This window comes from Aquila chrysaetos, chromosome 11 (genome assembly GCF_900496995.4).
Source record: "Aquila chrysaetos chrysaetos chromosome 11, bAquChr1.4, whole genome shotgun sequence".
NCBI classification, from domain to species: Eukaryota; Metazoa; Chordata; class Aves; order Accipitriformes; family Accipitridae; genus Aquila; species Aquila chrysaetos.
In genome coordinates this window covers 21114784-21127839 of record NC_044014.1, presented here as the reverse complement: position 1 = coordinate 21127839, position 13056 = coordinate 21114784, and the positions used below count along the sequence as shown (strand labels likewise).

At 40.7% G+C, this 13056-nt stretch overlaps 1 protein-coding gene across 3 annotated transcripts in view; it reads right to left on the bottom strand.

Moving 5' to 3' along the window:
• ARHGAP22 (Rho GTPase activating protein 22) overlaps positions 1-13056 on the bottom strand; it is a 163214-nt gene that overhangs the window by 131898 nt on the left and 18260 nt on the right. For all 3 annotated transcript variants that reach the window (XM_030029738.2, XM_030029737.2, XM_030029739.2), the window contains exon 2: positions 11242-11441. In XM_030029738.2, coding sequence (XP_029885598.1) covers positions 11242-11441 — 200 coding nt within the window. The remainder of the gene's footprint in view (positions 1-11241; positions 11442-13056) is intronic.

The window sequence follows — 13056 nt, the reverse complement described above, 5'->3', positions numbered from 1 at the left end:
AGGCTATAGACCTGCATTTAGTTCCTTTTCACAAGCCAGATCAACATTCTAGAGCCCTGTCATCTAGAACTCATGAAACTCTACTCCAGTTAATCACATATTGCAGGTCAGTGCATAGTCAAAAGGTAGAAATGCAAGACACCCTGAATTTGAGTATTCATAGTCTATAGAACAACAAATACTACTCTATATCCAACAGATCTGCATCACCATCCCAGTGTTGCTACATTAAAAAAAAAAAAAAATCAAAAAATAAAAGTTCCAGAAGCAAAATTACCCTGACCACATTGCATATATGCTGAATGTTCAACAGTGTGGACTATTGCTGCTCCATTTACAGAATGTAAAAGCAAAAACGAACATGAAAAAAAACAAAATGAAACACTCTTCAACAAGTCAGATTTTGCATTGAGGCATTCAGTTTAGCTATCCTTGGTTTTGCTTTGAGGAAATTGTGCATTTACATTTCCATCTCAATTTTGTTTCCTTGCGTTTAAAAAAATAAAAATTCTGTGCTTCATGTAACAGCAAAAGATGGGGTTGGATGCTTTGTAGCATATTGTAAAGTTCTTCATAACACATTTGCGAAATCAAGATTTGAAAGGGGAAAGAAAAACCTGAATGATGACAGCAGGGACAGCTCGGAAGAGCCAGAGGAGTTCAGCCAAACTCTGCAAGGGGCCAAAGCCAGCACCTGCTGGCTCCACAAAGCATCCTAGAGGGGAAGAGTAAAGTGTTAAAGTGTTAAAGTGGACATTATATATTTCTGTGTGCATTCTGTCCCCATAAAAAACAACAGCTGCCTGATGCTGGTAGCTAGAGCAATCTGGGAGCAGAGCATGCTGAAACCAGTGAAAGCCTATTAAATACCCCTGGTTCTAGGCTACTCAGCCCAGAAATTTATTATTTGCCAGGAGATACAATAAGAAGGAAAAAGACGGAAGATAGAAGCCAACTTTTATTTGAAAAAAGGCAATCAAAAGAGATATTAAACAGAAAGCTACACATGCTATCCAGCAGTACCTTCCCCTGTGCCCCATTCTGCAATAGGCTGTGCAGCCCAAAACAGCATCATGCAGCCCCACTGGGCAGACATTTGTCTCCTTTCCTGCTGCAGTCCCTGCAAAATGTGGATGTTGCAACTTGCACAGGTGCTCTCCTCCAGGAGCAAGGAAGGAGAAGGGTTGGACCTGAATGACACTCTCCTTCCTCCCTTTCCTCTACTGAAGGAAACAAGGAGCATTGCCCACCAGAACGCTAGAGCGGAGCTGCTGTGCCTATGTGATCAGCTGGGGAGTGGGTAAAGGGCTGAACTAGATGAGGATGGGGCATATAGGCAGAGAAGTACCTCTCTGCAGTGTAACCTCCACCATGAAGTCCCAGCTTCTAAGTAAGATCAGATCACCTGTGGAACAGGAATTTCTAAATGGATCAAGTCTCCCCTTCCACATAACTCTGACGCCTTGTCTAAAAGGACATAATACTTTTGATATCAGCATCCTGGAAAATTAAAGCGATACCATCAATTACTACCATAGCTAAACTGTCTTCTCCCAAAAAGCAAAGAGCAAATTTCCCAAGCGTATCTCCCAAGCAAATTAAAGCTCTGTGCACAGTGCAACTCATGACATTCATGCAAAGTAGAGGTAGTCTCATGGAACATTATGTCAGCCAGGAACAAGGACCAAGCAGTGATCAAGGGAACACAGCATTATTTTCAAAGACAGGACCCTGAACCTTGCTTTTACCCAAGCAGCCTCAAATTTTGGCTTGAGCGGGAAGATTGCTTTTCTCAGTCTGGTTTCTATCAGGTAGTTCTCTGAAACAAAAATGGTTTAACTGGATGTACTAAGAGGTCCATGCTCCTTCTGAATCTCTTCTTCATACTGAATGCACAAGTTTTAAAGTAGTTTCATAGCATTCTCCTAGGGACACCATATTCAAGAGGTAAAATGATCAAAACTGTTAAATGTAAGCATCTGCTTGGTTTACCACAGAACAAAGTTCCCGGAAGAGAGGTGAGAAAAAGAAGTAGCTCCTATGTCAACCTGAGGCTGAAGCACAAGGGAAGGCACGTGGATAGATGGAAGTGTCACAAGTCTTTGTTTTGTCTTTAAAAAAAGCTTCTTTATGAAAAACAGACCCTAAAGTTTTAATACTGCACACAGAAATTCAAACCCTTTCCGCTTCTAGGAGTATATGGAACATCCCTAGGGAAATGGTGAAGTGGCAGCACAAGCAGAAGAAAAATAAAATGTCTAAGTTGCACAATTGAAACCAGAAAGGATTTCAGAATAGCTTAAGACAAGAATGCCAAGAAGCCACAACAAAGGACCCTGGGAAAAAAAAAAAAAAAAAAAAATCACAAAGTTGGCTAAAAAAAAAAGCTCTTAAGGTAATTTTGTTGGTTTAACTTAAATTTGGTGTTTTTGCATTCTCAGCTGTAAATTTACATTTTCAGGTCATTATCTTATTAACAGAAGCTAGAATTGTACATATAGCAATAAAAACTAATATGGTATCAGTTGATTCCAGCTGATTAGACTTTCAGAGCTTCAGGTATCACTTGAAAGCTGGCAATAGCTATTTTCTGTCAGAAGATATAATCCTCTTAAATGCTAACAGCTGCTTTTCTTTGGGGACTAATTTACATTCTGCAGAAGGAAAAGTTGTTAAAAAGAGACAGCAACTCACTCTATCTCTTCCTTTAAGGTACAGTCCTCTCTTAAGAAGCCCTCCAAGCAAATCCAGCCAGTCTCAAAACGGGCAGTGCCTACAATCCAGCATGAAATAAAAGTTAGGCCTTTCTTATCCGTTAGTACAAGGCAAGCATAAATCCCCATTTGAAATAGTTACCTAAACCTCACATTTATAATCAAGCAGAACTCAGGACCCTGAATCAAGCCCTGTGTTACTCCAGAAAAAGGCACTTTTTTGTGGAGGGTTCTTTCCCTAAGCCTGAATTAGAAAACTTGGCAAATACATAAAATCAGGCCACACATATTTTAGGCAAAGCCCAATGATATATAAGCTAGCTTTTTGCTATTTTATAGCATGGAATGGTGAAGATGTACAGCAGTACATACAGACCAGGAGATTCAGAATGTATTTACAGTGAAGAAGAACAGGAGCAGTTCACAGAAAAGTGCTGTCATACTAAAGAGTTTCAGAAAGCCCATCTTTCTGCAGGAAACTGAAGTCAGTGATGAAGTCAAAAGGTTAAACCAAAACCTCACAATGCAGTGCCTTCCAGAAGTTGTAATTTGCATGCCTCAGGTCACCCTTCTCCTGAAACAAAACTAAGCAAATGGACCTTCTCCATGCTTGATGCACCATATGGTACAATGTCACCTGCCCCCCTTCAGTGAGAGACACCTTTAGTACACGAGGGTGATGTTTACTCTAGAAGAGATTAGAAAGGCATAAATTGCTTGAACTAACACCCTAAAGTATTTCCCAGTCAGAATACATTTCCTTTTTGATCCTTTTCAGAACTTATTCAATTTCATATATTCTGTAGAAAGCTCTCATTGAAGTGACTTGTTTCTTATTCTTATTTTAACCAGCTTTGATGAAATGGAGAAGAGGAAGATCACTATGTAGCAGAGCTCATTTAAAAAAAACCAAACAAACAAACAAAAAACCCACACAGAAACACAACCACAGGCACAGGACAGTGGAAGGAATGCAGGACCTGCTGCAGCCACAGTGGCAATGGGGACTGTACACCAGTAGAGCTTTGTCCTTACCAGTGTGCACCTCTTTCAGCTGTGCAATGAAGTTGCAACAAGTTGAGCTGATCGCATAACAACGGGAAGAAGAGTAGGGAAATAAGAGAACTAGAAGAATGATTTTTCAGAAAGATAAATTGAGGGATGCTCACTCTACCTATAAAAGCAAGAAAACCCTGCAACCTAGACCCATCTCTGATAAGTATTTTTAGGTCATAGGTGTATATATAGCAGAGATCTTCAGATCAGCTTCTTGCGCATTTCTCTCCACACGTGAGCAAATCATGCTGAACTCTTCTATCTTATATAACCAGTCCTTTTAGGGGACGAAACGCTTCTCCAGAGGGTAATGGAGTACCTAGCTCACAGCTGTCCAATCTGTCTGGCACAGAGCTGACAAGGTAGAAAAAAACCCAATTCATCTTAGCAGGGAGGGTGTATCAATTCTGACAGTTGCTGTCACTGGTAGAAAGCCATTACTAAATTTAAACAGATTGATGCGTCCTTGTCTAGCAGCCACTCAGACTGCATTAGCAATCTTGCTTGGGAAGTAAATTAATGATGGATTAAATCAGTTTAAATACCCCAAGGTCTAACCTGATATATGCCAAAGCATGCCCCAGAAATAAACTACAATTCATGACTACATTATTCCCCCCTCCCTCCCTCAGGCCTTGGGAGCCAGAGATGGCTGAACAGCTCAAGGGGCAGGCAGTAGGTTACAGACCTTCCAGTAAGCCAGAGGTTCAAATCCAATTTTTGATGATAGCATCTCTTTGCTTCCTTCTGGGGCCTTGGTGCTTTGAGGGAGAATCTTAAGAGGACAAGTGTTCATACCTTAAAGGTATTACTGTAGTCCTCCCTAAAAAGACCAATTGAGAAGTCCTGCCCTGTACCAGGCTCTGGTAAAGAAAAGCTGTGACACAGGAAACGTAAGTGGAAAGCTTCCTTTTCTTGACTGAGTCGTTCAACAAACACAATTGGTGCCAGAACACTGATCATCCTAATTGTCATACCATTTCCTTTAACACAGCACTTCAGTCACTGTTACAGATGTTTACCAGATGGGAGGGGGGGAATAGTGGGGTTAAATCTGCCCTCAGGTATGCATTTCTGAATTCCAGGCCAAGGACAATAAACTGACTACATGAACATCTTGATTTTAGCTGAACATGGAAAGAAATTTCTGCAACAGCTTTATACCAATGAATTATCTCTGACCCCGAATTCTAAGGATCAAATAACCCAAGGTAACCCACGACCAGACTTAGCCTTTGTCTCAGTGAAAGAGATAGAAGTCAAATTGCCTCATTTTTGAAGCAGGCTACGGATAGACCCCACAGTTCAACTGGTAAGTCAATTGTTGTCCCAGATCCCCACATCTCAGGCCAGGAATAGAGAGCAAAAGGACAGAGGAAGCTTTCCTAAGTGTTTGTGAAGAACTTTCCCATAGCTACACAAAAATGAAATTGTAGAAGAGCTCCCTTACCTCTGTTGTTCATCATCTAGACACTCAATAATAGTTGTGTCAATAATAGACAAAAAAGGTGACTTGCTGGCCAGCAGACATTCCTGCATCAGCTATACTCAAGACTTCTTTGAAACCTCAAGGGCCAAAAAGCCAACCTGTAACTCCAGCCACAGCAAACAATCCTTTCCAGAGACTCATTCTCAAACTGGCACTTTGGATCACAAAGTAGATCTACTGTGCCACAGGACATACCCAACTACAAGTTTGCTGCATTATGCCAATCTAACAACTAAGTTGTCTGCGTCACAATTCTTCTCTCTATAAGATACTGACAATGTCCCTGTAACTGCAGCTGCTTCCACAAAAGGAACCTGAGCCTATAGAATTAGTTCAAGATCTTGGAAAAAGAGTCGTATAAATAAAAAGGTGCTTTTTTTTTTTTTAAAAAAAAAGAGAATTTGCATCTAAGTTATATTTGAATGGCAGAAGAATGAAGACTATCGCATCCAAAGCCATCGCTGGAGATGTACTCTGCATATTTCAGGCTGGAGAAATGTCAGAACAGCTACACTGGTGTCAGTGGTTGAGAGGAACAACCACTGAATATTTTAAAGATGGAAACCAACTGGAGAAGTAGTGAAGGCTAAGAATACAATTTTCTTTTCCCCTCTCTCACTCCATAGGAACCTCAACACTAGCCTTTTTTTCTGGAAGCATCACGTTAATTAAAGCCACTGAGCAATATGGAGGGGAAAAAAAAAAAATACAGTATTAACAACATGTAGTAGTTAACCATGGATGCACTGAGCTCACTCATTTTTAAGAAAAGTTACTTGACTTGTTATCATTTAAGCCCATGCACTTCTTACTACAATCAGTTAACATCCTGATACTTGCAAAATTACTGCTATGCAATCACTTCTCCACCCCAAGTGACAGGAAAAGGGTCTGTTCTTAGACCATTGGAAAAAAGTTTAAGGATCTGGCGTGCCTGAGCTTCATCAATATCTGAGAACACCATAAATAAAAGAGCCACTTTCTGGAGCTGTGTAAGCTTCAGACTGTTCTGTAGATTTTAAGGGCAGAAGAGATGAGCAGGATATCTAGCCTGGGCTACCACTAATGCACTAGCACCCCTGCTCTTTTTGCTGGTTTACATTCTTCCTAGGCTCAGAGCAATATTAATATTCTGCGTACTTTATACTTTTTTGAAAGAAAGGAAGAAGTGAATGCAGATTCTGAGAGGAAAAAAGAAAAAACAACTCACACCTTAATATTCATCTCTCCTGTGTTCTTGACACTCTCAGATTTCCACCTCTCAAAAAAACCCCCAAAACCTTACTTCCTTCTCAAGTAAGATTCCACCTGAATTTATGCAACGGTCCATTTTTGTCACAGTGCATTTTTTTGGAAAAGAATGGGAAGTTTCTCATTAACACTACTGGAACTAGATTGTGTTTGGGGGAACATTTTGTGAATAGCAGCCCTTAAAAAATTCTAAAGTCAGTACTGGGAAATGAACAGCAGATTTCCAAAGCCGAGTACATGTCAAGAAACCTCTAAACTAAGGCTGTAACAGATTTCTGTATTTTTTTCAGTCAAGGTATACCTACAAATCACACTGGACCAGAGGGTTACAGGAGCACCTACAGGTATGAGTAACAGCAACAGTCCAGCCTGCATATTGCTGATGGAGTAGATGGAACACTTGGTATTTCAAAGATTTTCCAGGTGTTGTCTGCCTGTTTCTGCTGGGAAAAAACCCAAAGCAAAACAAAATCCTCTTCATTAGCAGCTAATAATCTCCACAATAACTTGAAGGATGAAATTCCAGTCTGTTTCATATGTAAGTACAGCTTTGCTCCTTCACCTTGCAAAGCGCACCCTAGATCGGAAAAAGAAAACAGCCAGCCACTAGGTGGATTTTACTGACAAGAAATGCTCAGAAACCTTGTGGATAGTCTGAGAGGACAGAGATGTGCAGGCTCGTGCAGACCCCTTGGAGAAGAGGGAAAAATGTCAAAATGTCCCACTATTACTAGGTATTAACTAACAGCTAATTAATTCCCACTACCAACCTCAATGAGTATTCTCCAGGTACCCAGTGTAATGAATAAAAATGTTCACTGAGTTTGTGTGTTATGACCACCCTTCATATTACACATGCAGCTGCCTTGCTACTCTCACTTCTCCTTTTGAGTGTCCCATTATAAAGTCTGTTATGTGGAGATCACATTGTTGTTATCTCTGTTCACTGACTAGAATAGAGTCTGTTCTAATCCTCTAGTAGGCTCTCCAGGTAGTGCCACAGAACAGAGTGTCAGGGCTCTGTTCCTGTCCCCTACCTACTGAAAAGGTAAAACTGTGGAAGGACACAATGTAGGAGGGTACTTAAACCACTCGGTATGAACTTTGCTATCTAGAATGGCTGTGAGTTTTAAAATGGAGGAAAAACAAGTCAACAGAACAGAATAAACTTTCAGTACTCTTCCCTCCCAATCCTATTGTCCTACATTTTGACTTTGAAGTTCACTGAAATTAGAAGACACGCTGAAGGCATTCCAAAGATAACAGGAAAACACTGGAAAGGGAACATGACAAAGTTGCAGATGCATCACAAATTATTCCAAAATGGTACAGAAAACTATCATATACAACATCATCTTTAGAGTCCAGTGGCTAGAACACATTCTAGAAAATTCTGCTGTTTTCTAGAGTGCAAAATTCAAGCCCACTGCAGATGCACTAAAGCCTTTTATCATATCAAGTCAATACTGAAAGAAAGGTTAATGAATTAGCTGCAGAGTAACTTCTGTTCCCCTGGAAATTGGGGAGAAGCGCATGCTACCTTCTATCCTGGGAATAGGAACAAACCCAAAGCTACTTTAAAAACCCACAAATATATTGACAGACTTAGCAGAAGCATCAAAAGCTCTTCGCAGGTCAGTCCTCCCTTCCCCCTTTCCTCATGGGGGCACCTGAGAAAATACTCAGGAAAAGCAATGGCTGCAAGTTCACCCTCTAGCCTTTGGCACAGAACTCAGTCTGATAAAGTGGACTGTGCAACTGCAACTATGTCATATAGCACACAAACACACACACCTTCAACAGTACTCAACCCATTAAGACCACAGAATAACTCCTCTTCACTCCAGTAAGTCTATGCCATTCTCCTGTCATTAGATTACAGCTCCATCTTTTCAGCATTATTTTCAAGGAAGGAATATCTACAATTCCCTCTATGGACCTGGAAGCACAGGTTTTCATAAAAATGGGCAACACAACATCCGTAAACAAAAAGACATTGTTTAGGGTTTCTCTTTTGAAACATTATGGCATAAATCTCATTCGACCCTGTCAGATAAACAATAAGAATATGACCCTCTTCCAGAATACACATAAATAATCAAGTAGGCAGAAGATCAATGGGAATTTTAGTGAAGCTATTGATTTAGTTTTTGCACACAAGCTTTCAGGCCATACTTAATATTTAAAACAAAGATTTAAAAGAAGCATGAGTATCTTTAGAGCTGAAGGAAATTAGGGATTAATATCAACTGATGAAAATATCTGCATGGCCTGTAACAAAGATCTCCCAGGGTCACAGCTGTCTTCCTAAGCCCTGTGGGCATTCCTGTACCATTGTCCCTTCATTCCAGAGAATCCCAAGCAACAGCTACCTACAGGTTCCAAAAGTAGATTTCACCTGTGGGATGCATACAGTCCTAGCTGAAGTCAGATGTGAATCCTAGTTTACAACTGTTACAAGAATAGTCAGGACATGGTCCTGTATCACCCTAAACAAATTGGCTTCCCCCAGTGATAAACGTACAGCAACCCTGTCCCCCAAAAGGGTTAAAGAAACCCTTTCCAACATGACTGCCTGAGGCAGCTCCTTCCTCATCATGTTCACTGATACAGTGCAGAAGCACCCAGCTCTCCCCATGCACTGTATAGGAAGATAAGGTGCTTGTCTTAAAAGTGCAAAATCCAGCTGTTGCTTGCAGAGTCCTGAGCAACAACAGGTTACATCGAGTTCAAGCCTCTCTAGCCTTCACACAGCAGGCTATCCATAATGATGGATGAAATTCCTGATTAGGTAAGTGCAAGACGTAAGATGCAGCCAGCATCCTCATGCATCTACCATGCATGTGTCAGGCTCACAGGGGAAAATTCACTTCCATTCTCACTCCACAATGAAATTTATGTGTAAGAGTTAAGCATGCAGCTGTATCAAGCAGTTTAATAATAGGCTATAATGAGTGTGTGGATGGTGATGATATTACACAGGCTGTCTGTCACTCTGTAATGCTTGTACTGACTCATCAGGAGACAGCAGTACAGGGACACTGTCTGGCTTATTCAGTTATATTCCCTCTGTTCAATGACTCTGGTTAGAGGCCTGACAGTCAAAACAATGACTACTTGAAATATGCTGCATAATATACTACAGCAACTAGGAAAGCCCTTAGCTCAAATGCTGCAAGAATATTTTACAGGAGTATTGAAGAAATTGAATAAGAAATTCTTCATCTTGGCTGTAAGCTTTGTCCCATCCTGTAGCACAGCACACACCCCCACTAAATGCTATAGATATAGAATGGTCAGAGAAACAGAAAATCATCCTGAATTTAGTGCCGGGTCCAGACTGACAATTGTGAATGTCCGCTGCTCTGCATTTACCCTAGGTGCAGGAACACTGTCCTCCGAGAGCTTCTTTTAGAGAACCATATTTAATTGTAAGAAATTGGTGCTAGACCAGCAACACACTCACAAAAAGCAGGTGAAGCAGCAAGAAGTTAGTAAAAAATTCCATTAATTAATATTTGGCTTGAGAGACATACTTGTGCAATGTTCACTTTATTAAAAACTGTTTAAAATCTTCACTACCAAAAAGTTGCAAGTTAAAGACTTTGTGTGCCCATGGGAATGTTGCATGGTGACTGTCTATTATCCTTTATCACCAGCAAACTGCCCTACGGCTACTTGGCACATAGCTTTCCAAAGCATGTTTATTCTTGCAGAAGACTTAGGAGATTGTAAATAACTTTCTTGCACACATTTGTCCCATGGACAAACTGATAACAGCTGATCTAAACTTACCATTTTAAGTAGCCCTACTGTGGTTCAATTTATTCAATTAACATTTAGTGGTTGGTATTAAATTATCTAACCAGTAGCTGACCTCTTCTCTCTTTGCTAGCTCCTAAACATTCTGATCCTCTCCCTTTTCTCTGTCCATTTTCTTTCCACAGTCTACTTTAGGATGGTTCTATGACACCGTCCAATACATATTGCACAGCAGGACTTAACCAGTGGTTTCCACCAGGAAAAGCATTCTTCTCTTTCATTCATGCTCCATAAAGTCTAAAAGTTTTGATAAAGGCAAACTTCAGACAGTTTAATTTTGTAGGTGGTCACATTGTGCCCCAGTCTGTTAAATTAGTTTTCACTATCAGACATGTACTCCTTCTTCCAGACACAGACAGCACATGGCCTTGCGTAAATTCTTTCTCCTCAAAATTTACATAGAAAAGCAGTAACTCCCAGGTGTATATAAAACACACTAAAACACATATTACAGCTCATTCAAGTCCTGCATGCTCGCATGTAACAAAACCTACATACTCTACCCACACAAGCTAGCCCCAAGCAGCTGGCTCACCTCTGCTTAACAATGGATTATTTGGGAGATAATGAGTCCCAGCTGACTAAGCAAGGTTTTTCACTCCTGCCTCAGCAATCTGGAACTCCATAGTTCTTCCTGTCAAACTCCAGTCTCATAGATGGACCATACTAAGATTTGGAGGTCAGCATGCCCTAGTGGGTAAATAAACACCTTCTAAACTTCTCCCAAGCTCTACTACTTGTCTGGGTAGTAGCTAAGTCTCCCTGCAACGTCTCTTGCCTTTGAACCTCCTTAAGTGTGTATGGTTTTGGCTAGGATAGAGAGCAACTGAAATGAGCTGTCAAACAAAGCAGTGACTGTGACCCACACAGAAGTCACAACCAATATGCCCTACAGTTCTCTAGTCATACCTGAGGTTTAGTTTCCTCTTCATCCTTATAATAGAAGAGCTGGTCCCCACGCAGCACAAACCACCGCTGCTGCCAGTTCTTCATAATGCTCCTTTGTTTCTTCAGCCAGCCACACTTGAGCACACGCTCTTGAGGGTTTGGAGAAGAAGGTCTGGAGGGAGGCCCAATCTGTTCACCCATCACCAAACTCTTTGACCGGGCTGAAAAAGCAATTACAGAGTAAATGAAACAAAGAAATAAGGATAAGAACACACAGAGAGGCTAAATAACTGTTACATACTTTCTTCTCAGACATGGACAGACCTTTACATGCATGTTCCCTCTTCAAGTACATACATGTTTTTCAGGGTGTACATTCAAGTTCATGGCAGTCAAACACAAGACAAACATCAACCTTTTGGTACAGCAACCTTCTAAGTGACATGATACCTCCACTAAGGCTCCACTGCTCATAGTGCCTTTCTTTGTGGCAAGTCATTACTGCCTTCCAGCTCTACAAGGGAATAATGATATTGCTCTCTCCTAAAGGGATATTTACCCAATGAGGATGTGTAAGTGTGGTGAGGGGGGACAGAAAAGAAGGAAGGAAAGAGTATAAGAAAATATTTTCACCCCACACACTACCACTACTGGGGTGATTAGCCAGTGAAACCAGCTGCCACAGGAGAAAAAAAAAATTCAAAACAAAGAAAAATTCAAAAAGGGATGTGTCACATACAGATAACATAGCTATCCAGAATGATTAAAGTCACCTTATTCTTCAGGGCTTTCTGATATTAAAGCAGAAAAACACAACAGAAATAAAAAAAAGATAAAATAGAGAGAAAAAAAACCCCATGTAAATCTCAGGAAAGACTTCAGAATAAGTTTATCACCCTTTCCTTCCTCCTCTTCTCCCACATGCCTGCAGTAAGAGTACTGAAGCTTGGGGCATTTAAAGCTAGTCTGGAGTAGCAGATAATGATTATATATTGCAGGCAGCAAGCCAGTCCTCTAGAATGGATAGGTTAGATGACCTCATAGGTCTTTTCCACCTCTACTTCCTTTGGATTTATGAAGTATCTTGTAATAATAGTTGTTTAGTATCTCATGCCATTTTCCTTCGTTAGTGCTAACATGATCCCATTCCTTCCCATTTTCTACATTCAGCTAACTTAAAGCTTAAACAATTTATAATTGCCCACTTGAAACAGGGCTACAGACTACAGGCCAGCACCAGTAAATCTACATCACTGATGTCTTACATTAACACTGTAAACTGCTGCAGCTAAAAAACAGGCAAGCTTCTTATTCAGGGATCCCCGATACACTACAGCTAATTCAGCCTGTCACAACAAAGGGCAACCCTCTGCCTCTCAAAGTACTGTCTAGTTTTGCCTCTTTGGGGTTCAGACAATTAAAACATATGGCCTTGATGTTACCACCTGACTCTGGTGCCTCACCACAGTGATGGAACTGACAACATATGCCAAAGAAAGAAAAACAAAGTGGAGGTGACAGTTGGGGAATGAAAAAAAAATTTAAAAAATAATCACAATAGCAACATTAAACTTGATCCTCTTTCTTCTCTTTCATGAAACAAACTGCAATAGAAGGAGAGGCAGGTAACGGACTGAGGTCAGATCTTTGGAGAGCCTCCTCAGTGTAATCCAATGAGGGAAATCACATTCATGTCTGTGATAAAATCTACTTTGACCTTCCCCATAACCTAGCAGTCAGGCCATCATGTTCTGCTTCATAAAGAAATATAAAACGTGCACCTTTACACACTAAACACTTCTGTCAGTGGAGGGCAGATCTGAATGGTACCACATC